This window comes from Phaethon lepturus, unplaced genomic scaffold (genome assembly GCF_000687285.1).
Source record: "Phaethon lepturus isolate BGI_N335 unplaced genomic scaffold, ASM68728v1 scaffold17621, whole genome shotgun sequence".
NCBI lineage: Eukaryota > Metazoa > Chordata > Aves > Phaethontiformes > Phaethontidae > Phaethon > Phaethon lepturus.
Window position 1 is genome coordinate 1 of NW_010517162.1, and position 17,994 is coordinate 17,994.

The following is a 17,994-nucleotide window of genomic DNA, read 5'->3' on the forward strand; positions in this document are numbered from 1 at the left end:
GGGGGATGGAGTTAGAAGGGGCGGGTCAGGGAGTGCTCGGGGGGTTGTGGTGCGTTTTGGGGGTAGGCAGCGCTCGGGGAGCGGGTCTGTGAGGAGCTTGTGGGTGGGACGTTGCCACAGGAGCCGGAGAATAGCGAGGAGAACGACGTGAGGCTTATGTGAGGCTATGGCTCTTGCCCCACTGGCACTTAAAAGATGTGCAATTTTAAATACAGCGGTTAAAGTGAGGTTATATTAAGCCCGGACCCTTTCTGTCATACTCCCACTTACGTGAGTTTTCATCTTGCTTAACTGGAGGATTTATCTGGTTGTTGAACTGAGTCTTATGGAGTAGTGTGGTTTTGAACTGTTGTCTGCACAGTAAGCTTGGAGCAATAATGCTTCTCTCTCGGTGCTTGTGGCAGAAATGTCCTGAAGATAAAGTGTATCTTCAGCGCGTGCTTTGTGGGTTTTCTTTCCGTGCTGATTACAGAGAAGTGGTGAAATCTGGAGTGAAAGGCAGTCGTCTGAGTCATCCACCTTGCAACACCTTTTCTGCAGGTTTCAACATAAGTGCCAGGGATCATCAGCATCAGGCTGGTGTTGGATAATGTTTGTTACCATGATTGGATTCATTGTCTTCAAAATACCAGCACTAGCATTATGCCTTGTGGTCACACAGTCCCTGTGGTTTGCGCTGGTGAAATGTGCATCACGCTGCTTCACTGCGTAGTAAAGAGCTTGCTTTGTTAGGACTGTGTGCTGGGAGACATCTCTGCCTCTCCTGGCCTATGTCGCCTCAGCTTTCCACTTGCTCTGTGGAAGCTGAAGTGAGGGCTAGTTCTGCTACCTTTGTATTACTGGGGAGCTGAGCATTTTTTTAAGTTGTCCTTACATGCTGCCTTAAAGAGGCTCATTTAAAGTGTCATCACACTGTTTGTTGATGATGTTGCCCAGTTACCTGAAAATTGTACTTAATTTCATCTGCATTATTTTTCTCAAGCAAAATACAAACAACAAAAGTGTGTATCTGTAAGATCTTAAATCAAAATTAAAGCTGGAAATCTCTACAAAGCACATGTAAGAAAAGGAAGAAAGAGCTGTGACTTAAGTCTCTGAGTAACCTTCCTCACCTGCAGACTTGCTGGCTACCCCTGACAAGAACATGACCAGGAACTATTTACATGTATACCTTGCACTTTAGGCTGTATTTTCTTGGATGGGGGCTGGCTAGACAGAGAATGCCAGTCAAGATGTACGTTGTTTTGTAACCAGTCTCCTTTGAAGCCTTCTGGACAGATTTAAACCTTTCATCTGGAAACTTGTGCCTTTTTCGCCCTGACCCTATCAGGAAATGGTCTGGTCACTCTTTGTGGAGAAAAATAAATGAAGTCGTTTGAGCCTGTGCAGTAGGTACCAAGTGTTCCTCAGTGAGTTAGATCTCCCCTTCCCCCAGTTAGTGTATTCAGCAAAAATACAGTCTTTCACTGGACCTTACTCTGTATCAGTGTGTATTAATAAGCACTTAAGTTGATAAATACAACCGTGCTACTGTGCAAAAGTACTTAATCCATGTTCTTCAGAAGTCTGCATTCACATCCTAATTTTTTAATTTGTAATTAAACATTTAAAAGTCCCTCATCAGGTTGGACTTTTAACTTTATTGTGTGTGCCATTTTATGAACTCTACTCTGTGTGAGTCAGGTGGTTGTGCAAGTGACTGGAGTTCTTAATTTAAAAAATCAGGAGACTTCAGAGACTAATATCTTTACAAGTGTTATTTTAAGATGGCCACTGATTGAAGGTGAAGCTCCCATTCCTAGGTGTATGTAGTTGCAGCACTTCCTTCTGGAAGAATTCAACTCTATTTTTTTAATCTTTTAAAAGTTATTTTTATGTATAGTTTCACAAGACAGCTGAGCCAAGTGAACAGCTTGCTGCTCTTTACTCCCACAAGTTATTTTGAGCTGATTCTGGTGTTTGTTTGATCACATGAGAGGCCAAATTCCACTCAGTAAAATAGCAACAAAGAAAAAAAAAACCTGGCAAGATGTTAGGATTTTTTTTGGCTGGTTTATGGTATTAAATTGGTTTATGTTGGAGCAGAAGCACACCAGAGCTGGTATGAGGAAGGGATGACTTCTGCTGGGATGCTGAGGTTGTGCTAGGAGGGAACTGGGAGCAAGACCTCCTTGCCTGCATGCCTACAGGATTTGCACTAGGAATTAATTTGGTGTGGTCTGTTTTAGTCTATGTAGTAGCAACTGCTGAAGCCTTAAAGCTGTCCTGAGCCCACTGGTCTGACAGAAGAAACTAGACTGGTTGTAGTGTGAGTGCTTGCCATTAATGCATTCTTTTTCTGTAGAATAAGTCCTTTTGCCTCCAAATGCTGAAAAAAGCAGAAGGGTTGAGCTCCTGCCTATTTTTTTCCTCCCCTTTCTGAGCTAGGGTTCTACAGCATGTGGCGGTGCCAGGGGAAGCCTCTGTTCCTGCTGTCTGTAGTCTGCAGTTAGGAATTAATCTCGTGAGGCTATCATGCTTTCCTTCAGACTCTGTAGGGTTAAAAAGAAGAGCATTACATTTGCTCACCACTAGTCAAAATTACAGCCAGGCGTACAGTAAGATTATTTTTGTGGTTTTAGGAGCAAGCATTTTTTTGTAATCAAGACCTGCTGAAACACCTTTGCATTGCATAATTGATAAATGAGGCAGCTGTGAGAAGGGGCAGCAAAAGTGATATCTGAAAGCTACTTTGCTGACTCTGCAACTCATAGGCTATCTGCCCTTCTGCATGAAAGAGAGGGAATCTTACGGACATTTTTCTGATTGCTCTTTTCCTGGCACAGTGGGATCTTGTTGCTAAGAAGCATCTGACATCAGTCATTTCTCTCTCCTGCAAGAACGACCACACTGTATTTCCTAGTCAGTGACTAATGAATGCACATCCTACACGGTATCTCCATGATGTTAATAAAAAAACTAGCATAACTGTATTTTTAACTATGTCACCTGAAGGATGTTTCATTTTGTCTCTACAGGTTGCAATGTTGTTATTGCCTCTCGTAAATTTGACCGATTAAAAGCTGCTGCAGAAGAACTGAATAATACATTTTCTTCCATGAGTCCTGCCAAAGTGACTCCCATACAGTGCAATATCCGCAAAGAAGATGAGGTAAAAGCTAGTGATCTTGTGCTGGGGCTTAACATGTCAAAAGCATATTGTGTATATAAATTCTTAGATCTCCAAAGGTCTTCTCTGTCCCTCTCAAAAGTGGCTTAGATCAGGGGAAAGGTCCACTAAAGCACTGTTAAATTGATCTAGATAAAGGTGTGCTTTCCAAAGGAAGACCATTTGTTAGCCACCTAAGCAAGAAAGCATTTGTAATTGCAAATATTTTTCTGACCGTGCATTCATATTTCAGATATTTCTGGGAGAAGCAGGCCTTGGAACTGGCGTGTTCTAGACCTGAGCCGGATCACACTTAGCATGGTTCTGTGTCACATTTCTATGACAGCAGTGAGGGGGTGTTAACTTGTGAAGATGGAGACCTTGGAATACTTCCTTCAAACAGGAAGTCACAGCATGGAATCTCAATGTTTGTGACTTGACACTAGTGCCCTGCATTGTCAGCTTTGCTTGTATTAAAGCAAAAAAACTCCACAGATACTATTATTTTTAGCCATGTTTCAAATTTTTGTTACAATTTGAGGTGTGCCTCATTACTAACTCTATTACTATCCCAGTTGAGGTTTTTCTTCCTATTCTTCCTACAAAAAAATGGAAGATCAAGAGCAAAAGTACTTAATCCAGGTTCTTCAGAAGTCTGCATTCACCTCCTAATTTTTTACTCTGTGTAATTAAACATTTAAGAGTCCAGCATCAGGTTGGACTTTTAACTTAACTTGAAGACAGCTAGAAAATATTCCAGTAACCACTGATTGCTGCATTTTTCCTAATCTTTCAAAGTCTCTGTTAAATTCTAGCATAACTTAAAGAAATATTAATGCCCTAATGCTAGATTCTGGAAATGTTCTAATATACAACCATAAGGCAAATAAAAAATAAAATTCTTCCTTCCTGGAACAGCTCGTGCCATAAAATACTTATAGTGATATATTTAGACTTTCTCTCCTGAAGGAGATGAACCCTGGGGCTGTGCAGTATGTCACTTCACCTACCAGTGAATTTTAGGTTTGTATTTACTAGCATCAGCAATGCGATATAATAGGTTATGACAGATGTCAGAGGGCAACTTACATGATTAAAGCTACAGGAAAGAAAAGAAGTAAAGAGAGAGAAAAGGCCTTATTTCATGTTGTTGTTCTTGCAGAAAGTACTCCGGCATGCTTAATAACCTTCTGCAGGTGAATCTTACTTCTGCATCAGTTTAAAAATGATTTAGTGGGAACTGCAGTGTTCTGTGAGATGGTAGAGGGCTTGGATGGTGAAATGAGGCAATCTCCACTAAACAAACTACCATTTGTTCTTTGTTTCCTGTTTATTTAAAGTGCGGCTAAATACGTCTTTGACAAAACAGACTTAGATGGCTTGGGAAACTTTTTTGAAAGTGCTTTTAAACCCATTTTTATAGTGCTGTATAAAGTGTTTAGGCATTATTCTGTGTTACAGATAGCTATGCTGATACTTGGAGAAACTTCTGTCTCTGCTATTACCCTGCAGTTTCATCATAGAATTGTCTTGTTTCCAGTTTAGTTTTAAGCTCTACTCATTTACAGGCACATCAGAACTTTCTTAGAACTTTTCATACAGTATTGGAGAAGGCTCTACCAAGTGTCTTCTGCCACTGGAAGTTCTTATAAACCATTGTTATTCCATATCCAGATGTACTGAAGAGAGGGTTCAGAGGAATAAGGTAGATTAAACTCCAGTCTTGAATTTTTCAGTCATTGACTCAGTCTTAGAGTTTGTCTTACTTCAGTTTTCCAGCTGCTCTTAATTCTTTCTGTTGAAGTCCTATTTAGAAAAAAATCACTATGAAAATTTCGTAATCTTCTTGTGGAAGTTTTGAATAAGGAATGCAATTTCTGTTGCATGTTAACATAAGACCTTAAGTGTAACCATTAAACGAATGTTTATCTGTTCCAGATGCCCATCTCCAAGAGTAGATATTTTTACTGGATACAGACATCCTGTATTTTGTTCTTTAGCTCTTGTTTTTCTGGCTCTGTCCTCCTCTGTTAGTTCTTTAATGCTGAGATTCTCAAAGATTGCTAAAGCTTGGCCACTTGTTACTTAAGTTCTAAAATTGCTATTGGAGCAGAAAGAGCACATTTTCAACTTTTAAATTTGTAGTGAGGATAGCACTTTCTTACACTTAGATGCTTAGTGGTTGTAAACTGAAGCCAAATAAACTTAAATTAACAATCGGTAACTTACACTGCTAAAAACTGTCAGAACTTAGAACTGAGGGATGTGGCAGATTTTCCACAACCCACTGCTCACTATTGCTTATTTATTATATTTGCTAAGAGCAGCAATGGCGAGTACTTTTTTCTATTTCGCACTTGATTGTCTTGCAGAGACTAGAGAAAAAATACCTTTGGGCTTTTACTTCTATTCAAAGAGCACTGTACATCCACTTTCAAAACCTATTCCATTCTTAACCTAAAATTTAGTGCCTGGGACTTTGAGTCTTAGGAACAGGGGTCAGTAAAAGATGATGTGAAGGATTTTTCTAGTCTTGGGGCTAAATCTTAAGTAGAGGCAACACAGCAACTTAACTCCATCATTTTCACAAATACAGGAGTACCTTCCTGCTTACAGTGGAAGATGGGGTGAGAGGGCATTTAAACTTTTGGCTTCCCTCCCAAAAGAAACAAGACTTGTACAACTGTGTTGGCTCTGTATGCTACTCATTAATAGCTTTACAACTCATTATCTGGTTTCAGCTTAGTATGAGTGAATAGTATCTACCTCAGATATTCACAGAAGCACATTGTTGGGTAGAGAGATTATTATTATTCCTAAGATTGGATATTAGGAAAAATTTCTTCACCAAGAGAGTGGTCGAGCATTGGAACAGGCTGCCCAGGGAGGTGGTGGAGTCACTATCTCTGGAAGTGTTCAAAAAACGTGTGGATGTGGCGCTTCAGGACATGGTTTAGGGGACGTGGTGGCACTGGATTAATGGTTGGACTTGATGATCTTGAAGGTTCTTTCCAACCTTAGTGATTCTCTGATTCTGTGATTGTTGGGTAGAGAGGACAGCCTCTACAAGTATTCCCTTTGAGTCATTGCATCCTTTTTCTCAGCTCTTATACCAGGTACCAAAGAATGTATGAAGGAGAATGACCTTGTAAATGTTTCAACAAGGGAAAAAACTTAGGAGTTCAAGTCTCCTTAGATGTCAGAACCGATCCATCGCAAGCTATAAATAAGCCCAGGAAGCTTCCTGAAGAACTACATAATTCATTTAGTATATCCTTCTCTTTGACATCTCACTGAAACCTTTCTAAGAGTAAATCTTTTAAAGGAAGCCACTGTGATCATCTGTAGGAACAAGCCATTTGTTCTTAGTGTAGCATGCCTTGGGTTTTTTTATCCCTCCATCTCCATTAGTTGTTCTGCATTTCTCTGAAGGCCCCTATGAATTTTGTCCTGGTTTTAATTTTATAATCAGGCAAACTGGGTGGAGGGATTTTGAATAGAGGAGATCTGAGAAAGATGAAAGTGCTTTCAAAATTGCCAGATGATCTTTTTTTTTTCCTTCCTGTTGCAAATCTTAAAGTAACTGACCTGCTTTGAAGATGACACAGCTCATTCCTCTTGTGTGCCCTAGTTTGGATCTGTGAAATTCAAGCATTAGAAGATTCACCCCTCATCATAGAGTGCAATATGTCTGTTAGAGCTCTTTCTGGCCTAGGAAGAGTCAAAGAAGGTGCAGTGAATTAGTTGCTGCAGAAGCTTTATGGCACGTATCATGGGAATAGCTTAATTCACATTTTTAAGTCTCTTAATCTTCATCCTCAGAGGCCCTCTTGCTTTCTAGCAAAGTTTACTTTTTGTTTAATTTGCAAGAAATAATCTTGCTAAATGGAGCGTTTTCAACTACTGTGTAACCTGTCAGGCTTATTTCTGTCATGAGTTTGCTGCTGCTATTTTTGGCTAGTTTTCCACTGAGTGTTTTGTAAAGGATAACAAATCTGTTCTGTTAAAAATGGAAGAGTAGAGGGTTCTAGGATACTGGTAAGAGCACCTGAGGTTTCTATGTTCTGTCTTCATGAGGCCTTTTCCTGAAGTAGTGATTATGCACCTGTCCCTTATCCTGTGGTCTGGAGTGTATGTACTGCTCAGTATTGCTTTTTAGTGATTATGAAGCTGATTTTAATTATTTGGATATTTTCTAGCACTGCCTATATAATGTATTGAATATAACAAGTCAGTTTGCTCTTGGTGAGATGCAGGCCAGACAGTTGTGTGAGTGTCTTTTCAAACCGAGCTCTTTTTCCAAAATCCAAGGATCAGTTAATTCCAGTGCCTCAGTGTAATGGTGGCCAGAGTGGAGGAGAGAGACTCCATCCTTTTTCTGTTATGAAGAGTTTTCTGTTTATCTTTGTAGGTGCTGGGAAGGGAAAGCATGTGTTTGTGTGTCTTTAACGTTGAGCTACTGCAAATCTGTTGATGGGGGAAGAGAGAGATGAGTAACCTTTTACCTTTATAAACCCTTTGTGCTATATGCTCCAGATAAACGTTGCTTTAACTGGCATCTAGATAAGTAGAGGACATATCTAGGTAAGTGGAAGATAAAACCTTGTACTTCTAGTAGGCTACTGCTTTTCTTGAAATTAGCACTTCAGAATTCTGTGCAGTGTCCCCTTTCCATACTCGAGCTCCAGCAAGAACTGCTGCTGGACCAGACCCCGAGGCTAAAACCTATCACTTGGACGTCTGACAAACAAGGCTCCTTGAGACAGACTCATTACAGCACTATTTAGCACTTACCTTGTGTCTGAGTTCACTAGTAGCTTTTCTTTTTCAATAAACTTTATAGCTTAGCATAATCTCAGTTGGTTTATAAATACTTAATGCCTGTCAGTGTGAAGCCTGTAGTAGAAGAATGTGGCTTGTTGGGGAGCTGTGGATAAGAGATTCCTGTTGTCTTACTTTAAAATAACATGGTAATAACACAAAGTAAAAATACCTGTTATCACTGTGCAAGAATGCCTACTAGTTATAGTCCCCAAAGAGCAAATCTCTAACACTTTGTAGTGGGTAGTTTGCCTGTTGAGTTTTACGCAAGTTCAAGGTGAGCTGTGAATGCGTGTGGACATTTGTCCCTTTTCTCTGTGTTGGCAAGTACTGTCATCTCAGTTACCTGTGAAAGTGTGCTACTGCATAATACTTTTGAGTTGCAGTCACAGAAAAAACGTCCTTACTGAAGTGCTCCAGTCTTCTGGTTATGTCTGAAGTCCCTGATTTTGTTCTTTTCAGTCTTTTTTCAGAAGTACATTCTAAACTGTTAGCTATATCTTCTGCAGTTTTGCTTTGCTTCCAGAGAGAGTCTTTAGTGGCTTTTCTATGAAGTTCTTTCTGTGTGGATTTTGAATATTTAGGAATAGAAAGGAAACTTTTCCAGTTCTTACTGTGTTTTAAATATGTTCTACCAGACCCTCTTTCTCACTGTGCTGGTGGCTGCTGTCACCATTTTTGGGAGAAGCACTGCAATGCTGCTTTCTCTACAACACAGAAGACATTGTGAAGATGCTACAGTTGGAGCCATCTGCGCTGTGACTGGAGAGCTTGCCAGCCTTTGCTGGCTTTCAGAAAGCAGAACTGATATGTGTTGTTTTTTATTGCCCTGAGAATATGGTGTGAGAAGTAGGAACAACAGAGTTTCTTAAGGTACAACATGTGAATCATTCTGAATTGATGTATCATAGCAGGTTTTGTCCACGTGTTGAGAACTTGCTTTTAATGTCTCTTCTCAATGGATTTTCCTTCTGTTAATTTTTTTTTTTCTTTATAATTTTTAGCATTTTCCCTTTTCTCTCTCTCTCTCCCCCCTGCCACCCCTGGCCTGAATAGCTTTAGTCTGTTCAAACATTCTTTGTGCTGAAACCATTTCTCTTCCATAAAGGAGCCCATACTTCAGTGACTTATGGAGAACTATATGACTTCGACTATATTCAAAGCAAGATTCTCAGGCTGACAGGGAGAAGAGTTTGATATAGCTGAGCAAAGCATAACTTTTGCTGCCTTGTGAGACATAACTAACTTTTCTTTGGTTGTGAGCAAACCTACAAGTCTCTGTGGCAAGGTGGTTCTCACAAGTCATGGGTTTAGGACTACTGTCAGAGATGTGTTGGTTTTTGGGGATTTTTTTCTTTGTCAGATCACACAAGCTGCAGTGACTGATGTGAGGAATAAGATGCCATTCAGAACTTAAAGACGGTGATTTAGGTATCAAAATTATTTTCATAAGGCATTTTTTTCTCAGCAGGCATTAGTTTTTCAACCAGGCTTCAGTCACTATATGTTTGTTTAGGTTTTCTTCTTCAGGGAGGTGCATTCTTACAGAATCCATACTATCCTGTTAAACCACCCCGAACTGTTAGCAGCAAAAGCTGTAAGGCAGCTATTTATGAAACTGAGTTGGTGACACTCTTGGTGAAATACAGATCATGCATTGCTTGTTCTTTTATTACTGACATTCTCTACTGCTAACTCAATCCTTCCCCTAGTCAAATCTGTTTCAGCAGCAGCATTGCTCCTGCTGGGTTTTTTGGTTTGTTGTTTTGTTTTTTTGTGGTTTTTTTTTTTTTGTCTATGTTTTGTTTGAGCACAGATGCTAGATTAACTTTTTATATATGCTTGAGTAGGAATAAGTGATGCATGGTATCTAGTAATGATAGGTAATGTAAGCAGGAAACAGTCATGTTGTCCCATTTTCCCTATTTCTTGAGATTCAAGTTAAATTATTAAGCAGTTGCTATAGAGTTATTATTACTATTTTGCAATAGGAAAAATACATCATCTTTGGTATCTGTAAAAATCTTTGAACGCTTTGGAATACGTACACTCCAGAAGTTCTCTTGTGTTTAGTGTGACTGTGTAGCGAAACTGCTGTACTTCCAAAACAGAAGGCAGTGCAAAAGGCTTAGTTCACAGCCTGTAGCTCAGATTAGGTCAGTGTTAGAGCTAGGTTTATATTCTCAAAATCTCTTTCCTTGCATATGAACTTAAGTCTCTCCTTTTCCGCACTAACAGCTCTTTGAGTGAGTGAATAAAACATCTGTTGCTGTTTGCTTTTAATACCTTCTTAGAGTACCCAAAGGTAGTGTCAGACGGTGGTCTTAATTGTAAGTATTTATCCTGCTTATAGACAGAAGGTATCTGCTTAGTCAAATATTCACCTTTATTTTGCTAAAGAAGACAACTTGTAGTATTTCCAGCACTTTAAAATTTAGAGTCATGTTTTGTAGGGTAGCAAACTAACCTTCTTGGTCTGCATAAGAAGATTGGCTGTTGCTAACTCATATGTCAGAGCTTGAGTAAATGTGCAAACCTTCTGGATAAGAATGTTAAAACTTATGTTTTCTATGTAAAATCTCAGGTATATGGGTCAGATGAAAAAAAACAGTAGCTACTTTGTATGGAAGTCTTCCAGCATCTGATGTGAACACCCCCAACCTTGTGAAAAATGTCAGGAGATTTTTAGTAGGTCTTAAGTAGCAGGCTTTTTTTTTTGTGTGTGTGTGTGTGTTTTTACAAACCTTCAGCGGCATAGATCCCCCTCTTCTTTCAGTGCTGATATTTTATGTAGCACTTGCATTGTACCAGGAAGATTTCCGAAGTGAACATGGACTCAGCCCAGTCCTTCTTGGCTGACTAAACCTGCCATACCGATATTCTAGCCTCTCTGAAAGCTGGTTCCTCCTCTTTATGTGTGAAATGGATATGAGAGAGAAAATACTGTCTGAGAATGAAATGGGGTATATAGCTTAATCAGCATACCACACTAACAAATATTGTTTCAGGTAGAAGCTTTGGTGAAGTCTACTCTGAGTCTGCATGGGAAGATTGACTTCCTGGTGAATAATGGAGGGGGCCAATTCGCAAGTCCTTCTGAAGCCATCCGTGCAAAAGGCTGGAATGCTGTGATAGACACGAATCTGACAGGGACCTTCTACTGCTGCAAAGCAGGTAACGACTGAACATTAAGCTTTTTTTTATTTAGTTGTTTTGGTTTTCACAGCAATAGCAGAAGACAAGAAACGTAAAGTCTCCCTACCTTCTTTTTTCAGATGCTTATCTGACAGTGGATATTTGTTTTCATGAATCTCATCCAAAGCTTTACATTAAACTGTACATTACATTTGTTCATATATATAAACATACATTTAGGCAAGTATGATCTTCTGGTTAAGGCCAGGTCTGGGGAGTCAGTTGGCTTGGATACTCACTTAAAGAACTATAGGAAAACCACTTAACTTCTGTGGCCTGTATTTCCTGTGTTACACACAGGAAAAGACTTGTCCCCCTCAGGGATGTAAATTTAAAGTTAAATTTAAGTATGAGACATGATTCTTAGGTAGCATTAGGAATGTGGAAATTAAAGTAATTTACGTAGAAGCGTGAAGTCTTGATTTCCACCCAAAGGCTTCTTGACAAACGTTGAACCTTACCCAGACCATACCTATTACCTCACCAATCCAGTGGTGAGGCTGTGGTACAAAGAGCAGATTGTTTACCTGAATCTGCACAGGAAACCTGTAGTGTAATTGGAGTTAAGACTCCAAATTTAGCTTCCAGTTGGCAAGTTCATTTGTGTGCATTTCTTCTGATATTTATAGGTTATCTTCCTCCTTCATACAGTGTACAATGCCTGGATGCAGGAACACGGAGGAGTCATTGTCAACATTACTGCTGCTGTGAGAAATGGGTTTCCTGGAATGTCGTAATACTCTTTATTTATTTATTTTTACATTTTTATAATTTTCCTCTAGAAGTACTAACTGCTCTTAAATACCTCATTTTAGAAAGGTGTGCACTGGGCAGCAGCAGAGTATAGAAATACAGTAGTTAGGTCAAGAGAGAGCAAGAGTATTACCTGGCTGTGTGAGGTTCTCTTATTAATTCAATAGAGACTATAGGAGTAAATGACATCTCTGGTCTCTGTCAACTTGCTTGTAAGAAACTATGAAGCAAGACTTGCCAGTGAAGCTTTCACTGGAAATGGTATGCTAGTGGGACTAGTTGCATTGAAATGTAACCTTTGCTTGTTCTGTCTCCACATTTCTGGAGGGTTTGCAAGAACATGGCACATGTTGTTTTCCTGTTCTGCTGTCAGTTTACAGGTCTTGATGGTGTAATGAGGTACAGGAGTTGGACTGCTAGGGGAGTAGGAGGAACATTTCTAGTATGTTCAGGTTTTGGCTTTGTCCTTTGGGTCACATAATGCCTGCCTTTCCCATTTTCCTTTTTACTCTTACTTTGTAGCCATCTTTCTTGGAGAAAGTCTCTGATGCAGAGAATTGATTCTATTTGCTCTGCTCCTTTCTGGACTGGGGAGAGACTCATGGGTACAAATATATTACCACGTTTGTTGTTCTTTCATACTGACACAAATGATCACAGCTGTCTGCATGAAAATGCAGCATCCTTTCCATATCCATATGTGTACTGTATTCGTTCAAATGTCTTTACCCTCAAAATGGAGGTGAGCAGGAGTCTTCTGATTTGAAACTTTTCCACCAAAAAAGTTCCAATTTGTTGAAAGAGAAATAATACTCAGAAAATTAATTGTTTCCATTTTCAAAGGAAATTTTGAAATTGTCAAAATGCTGTATTTTGACAGTTTCTTAATTGAAAAAATCTGAATTTCTTCTCTGAAACTACTTTTTTTAACTTTGAAATTGAATGTCTATTGAAGAAAATATAAAAATATGACTTGAGCACATGTTACATTACCTCTCTTTGTCCTGATTCAGTATTGAAAGTTTTTAAAATTTCAAATTTTTAAGGAACAGCAAAATATTTTCTCACTAGCTTGTTCTTGGCAATACAAAATAAATTGAGAGATCCACAGGGTGGTGCTGAAGCTACAGTTATTTGAGTTTCTCCACTCTTGTTAAGTCTGTTTGAACTGTCACAGCGAATAGGCTAAAGCTATATTTGAAAGTTGAACCAAGAGATTAAAAAAAATAGTTCTGAGTAACAGTGGAAAAAAGTTTCACAAATAACTGTTGTGTGTGCATGTAGGTGGATAGACAAAACTAATTTTAAACAAATTCCTGTTGTCGTGAAGGGATCATTTAGGCCGCTTAAAGAAGCACCGCCAAAGATACCAAATTGATACTTGTTTTAGAAATGTACTATTGAAAAAGACTTGCCTTTACAAGTCCAGCTACTGCTCATGCTAAAAATCATCCGGTACAATTTTCATAAGTATTAAGTTTGAACATAAAACTTGTCAAGTTTGTTTGCTCATAGTGTGCTGGAGGTTATTTATTTCTGGCCTAAACATATGAATAAGTCAGGTTTTCTTATGTTTTTCTGATTTCTTTCCTGATATTTGAGAAGCTGTTTTATCTATCTCCTCTAACTCTGTTTTGCTAGGCTAAAGGAACTAATTCTCTGAGTACTACTGTCTGCTATTCATCACTGCAGTAATTTTGTCTGCATTTGTTCAAGCTTGTATTCATTTCAGACTAACTTCCTGTGGCAGCAAGGTATATGAGATCACTCTGTATCTCTAGTGCCATCCACCTATAGTAATTTTTGAACAGGGGCTTATTTTAATCATGTTTGTCAGAAGATCTAAACTCTTTTTCAGACCACCATCCTTCCAAGTGTTGCTTTCCTTGTGCAGGCTACCTTTTGTAGTTTTACACAGTTTGAACTTTGCTTCTAGTTGTTTTTCATTTTATAAGCCACTTCTGCAGTAGAATGTAGCTGACCTTATGTCACGCTAGGGAAGAGATGATAAGTATTTCTAGAAATGACAGGAAATCGTAGAATAGCTTGTTTAATCTGTGAAGCTATGGTCAAACTTAGAAACTAGAAAATATCTCTATCTCAGATGGTGGTCCATCCATAGAACGCTACTCTGACTACCCTAGTGAGTCTGCGGTAGAATTAACATTGGGCATTGTTAGCTGGGGGAACAGATGCTTCTTTTGGTTTCTTTTCTCGATAGGCATACAGGAGCTGCAAGAGCTGCAGTGAATAACCTAACCAAGACTTTAGCTTTAGAGTGGGCCCACAGCGGAGTAAGAATCAACAGTGTTGCTCCTGTAAGTAATGGCAAACAATCAGATTAAATTTAGCCACCACACATGTTCATGGTTAAAACTTTCAGACCAAAAGGGATTTTAAAATCTATAGTCTGTAACTGTTTGTGAATTATTTATGTATGTATGTATTTATTTATTTATAATTCCCTCATCTGTGTTCTTCAGGTCATTTGAGAGTGTTTTGTACTGTTTGGGTGACAAGCCAGAGATGTGGGATAAAATTGCTTCTGCTTTGACTTGGCACTCTTGTGTTTTTTTCTAGATTAATGAAATGATACCTGGGAGGAGTTGGTAATCTGTTTTACAAACCTTTGACAAAAAATTACCAAATGCTTTGTGTTTCAGTTACATTATTTCTGAGTTCACAAAATGTTTTTATTTGAGGTTCAGGTGGTGATGGTTTCTACTGTGTTTACACAATTATTTTAAAAGTCTCTGAATGTGTTGCATAATGTCTTTTACTTTGTCTTCTACATGTGAAGTTAGATTAGTTTTAGGCATAAAAAGACTGTATTTGGAGTGGACACTCTCTCAAAGAAATTAAATGTAAAAATGTGTTATGATTTTTTTTTTTAATCTAATATATGCAGACAGGAAACCACTATACAGGTCAGCTAAAATATGCCTGCAACATTTCTGAGGAAGTAGGTAGGGTGTAGCAGTTGTTTTAAATAACTGTATGGAAAGACCAGCTATATTTTCTAGTGCATGGTACTGCAGAGATAGAGGTTGTATAGAAGCCCTACATTTGACATTGAGATTGTGTGATCTGTTGTAATTTGTGTAATGTTCACTCTTAACCGCAATTAATTTTGCACATATACTCTCTTGAAAACAAAAGTAGACAGGTCCGGCTACTTCTACATTCAGAATTTATCTTATCTCACAGTATAGTTAAGCGTCAGATTTGTTAACTGGTCCCTAGGAAGATCCTTCTACTGTCTTTGTAGGATGTCTGTATATCCATTTGTGCTTCTTGTCCTAAAACACCTGGCTTGCTTTATTTAGTATAGCACAGAATGCCTAATGGCAGATGTGTGATGATCATTCAGGTACTGGCTCTTACGTAGCCTCTGTGAGGCCCAACTCACCTGGAGACTTGTTAAATATTAAGATCTACTGGCTTATTTTTCCTCTTTCTTTGTTTTTTCTGATTTATTAAGTCTTGGGGAAGTAAGTAATTAAGACAGCATTATTATGTGAATATATTTTTCAGGCATACTAATTATCCAATGAATCATACATTTTATATATTCTAGCACACGTCAGAGGAAGTTTTTGACAAGCAAACACTTCAGTGGTTTGGCTCTTTGAGAAGTATGTGCTAGCTGTGAACAGAAATCCATGTTTTAGTTACAGTAATACTTTATATCTTTCTGTCACCTTTATGGACACACTAGGTCTGTAGTAACCATACAAAACTGTTACTGCTTTATAGGAGCAGAGTAACGTGTAGGGATGCATTCTAAAAAAAAGAGTTTCACATGAGTTTCTTCCCTACCTCTCAAAATATAGTCACTCACATTTCACATATATCTTAGAAATCTTAGCATGTACTCCATGGATGAATTCAAATTTTGTTATCTTAAGTTTGAGTCCCAAAGGTTCTGTCATAACTAATCTATGTAACCCTGTGTTCCCATTGCTGTAGCCTTCATCTTCTCTCTGAAGTCTAAGCTGGACTGTATAATCATCAAAGCAAAGACAGTCACCTTTTTATATTTCTGCAGCAGCTAAGTAGGGAGAGTTTGAATTCTGACTGTGAAATCTGTCTGCTTCCACAACTGAAAATAAAATCAGTCTAGTATTCTTGCAGATTATAAGAAACTGTTGTGAACTTGTTCTTGGGGCTTTGTAGTTTTCTGCTGTAAGCTAATATGAAATGCTTGTAATTTCAAAACAGTCTTTGAGTTTCTTCTTTATACTCTCAACTTTATATTGAAGTGACAGTGGAGAACTGGAATAATCTGAATTATTGTGCTTGAAGAGAGATGTGGCTAGCAGCCAAATTTATCTTCTTGTATAAATTACACTATTCCATTCAATTTAGAAACTTTCATTCAAGTGCTGTTTAGATAGTTTAATCCCACAGAAAATCCCGATAATGACTTCACAATTTTACAAGACCACAGTTTAAACACATGCAAGAGAACTCAATTTTCACTATGCTGTTTTAAAATAGGGAATAGTATTTTCAGAAACTGCTGTTGCAAACTACGGAGAACAAGGCACAATGATATGGTTAAAGAGCATACCAAAGGTTCCTGCCAAGAGGTCAGCAGTTCCTGAGGAGGTAATGTAGTTCACAACATTTGTGATATTTCTACTTCTGTGTCTCTGTTTTGAAGCCACTTTATTATATGGAGAGCATTAAAGACTTAATTTTGCACTGTGATAGAGTATTACAAAAGAAAAAAGTAATGTGTAGTAGTGCCAAGTGGCAGTAGTCGCTGTTTGACTGAAAATTTAATTTAGATGCCTCTTACAGTTCAAGTGTTTCATAGTAAACATCATTTCCTGAAAAGGTTCACTTCCAGCAGGGAGGACTGAAAGAATGAATGTTAATGTGAAAAAAGTGTATCTCAAAAGTACTTAGCTCTCTTCCACCAAGAATGTGCGTCTTTGATAAACTGCTCATTTTTTTTTGTCTGGTATTTGGCATCTGATGCTGATCTTTGAGAGCTTACTGGTTTTCATCTGTTATGTACTTGATGTTTGTGGATGTAAAGATGGCTTTGAGAATGTTACAGTTTTCATTACTGAGTAGAAAATGTTGCTATGTCTTGCCTGTAAAAGTTTTTAGAAGGGTCTTTGACATAAGCAATTCCCAGCAGTATAATAAAGAGTAAAATTGTCATTCTTTTGCTAGATCTCTCCTGCAGTGTGTTTCCTACTATCTCCAGCTGCTTCTTACATAACTGGGATAACCATGGTCGTGGATGGTGGCCTAAGTTTATACAGCCATACTCTAGAAATACCCGGTAAGAAATGGGCTACAAAATAATGTCCTTCAAGTGATTGAAGTTGGGCAGTGGGAGAACACAAAGATAAAGTGCCTAGTTTCTCAATCAACAAAGTATGTCCTTTCATTTGTTTTCCTCAGATCATGACAGATGGCCCTCACCACCAGAAGGAAAAAATACTGAAATGCTTAAAAAGCTGCTTTCTGGCGAGTTCAAGCCAAAGCTGTAAAAGAATGAGATTTCACCTTATTCCCACTTGCACATTTGCTGATAATCTTGCTTTGTGATTTGTGCTTATTTTTCTTAGTAATACAGTTGTTTTGCTCATATGTAACTACATTGAGTGCCTTGATTTTCGTTGGTTTATATTTAAAACTTGAAAGACTTTTATGTAGTAAATTTCTTCTCTGAAAACACTTCACTGCCCTGAAAACATTCAGTCTCTTGGGAAAGGAAAGTATAAAAGACAAATTCTCCATTTGCACGGGCATTAAGTAATGAAGAATCTCAATCAGAAGTGAATAAAAAAAATACTTATTTTCAATGAGGGAGGCAGAGAGGGAATGTTATGGAATCCTTCTACTCCGGATAAATTTGAGGAGATGGTAGTGTAAATCTCTGTTATTACTAGTTGCATCAGTAACCCCTGAGATAGCTGTTAGCTCTATACTATTTCTGTTCAGCCACACACTGAGTGTTCAACAATGATTTTTAAAAGACTAAGTAGACTAGGTATTTCTCTGAAAAGAATTAAAAATAAGGCAGTATACTATTATTAATGTTTCAAACTAATATG

General features: G+C 38.3%; 1 protein-coding gene across 1 annotated transcript; it reads left to right on the forward strand.

Moving 5' to 3' along the window:
* The first annotated feature begins 2,995 nt into the window (after positions 1-2,995).
* On the forward strand, positions 2,996-17,427 carry PECR (peroxisomal trans-2-enoyl-CoA reductase). The gene is made up of 7 exons (XM_010296305.1): positions 2,996-3,151; positions 10,978-11,143; positions 11,816-11,897; positions 14,139-14,235; positions 16,418-16,528; positions 17,105-17,216; positions 17,339-17,427. Exons 1-7 carry the CDS (start codon positions 2,996-2,998, stop codon positions 17,425-17,427), a joined length of 813 nt encoding a protein of 270 aa, XP_010294607.1.
* The last annotated feature ends 567 nt before the right edge of the window (positions 17,428-17,994 follow it).

What these genes read in the sequence shown, in the direction of transcription:
- PECR (XM_010296305.1), top strand. Translation starts at nt 2,996, where the DNA reads ATGTTTCATTTTGTCTCTACAGGTTGCAATGTTGTTATTGCCTCTCGT. An exon ending in CTTCTACTGCTGCAAAGCAG is followed by an intron (nt 11,144 to 11,815) that starts GTAACGACTGAA and finishes TCCTTCATACAG; the next exon opens with TGTACAATGCCTGGATGCAG. An exon ending in GGTCAGCAGTTCCTGAGGAG is followed by an intron (nt 16,529 to 17,104) that starts GTAATGTAGTTC and finishes TTCTTTTGCTAG; the next exon opens with ATCTCTCCTGCAGTGTGTTT.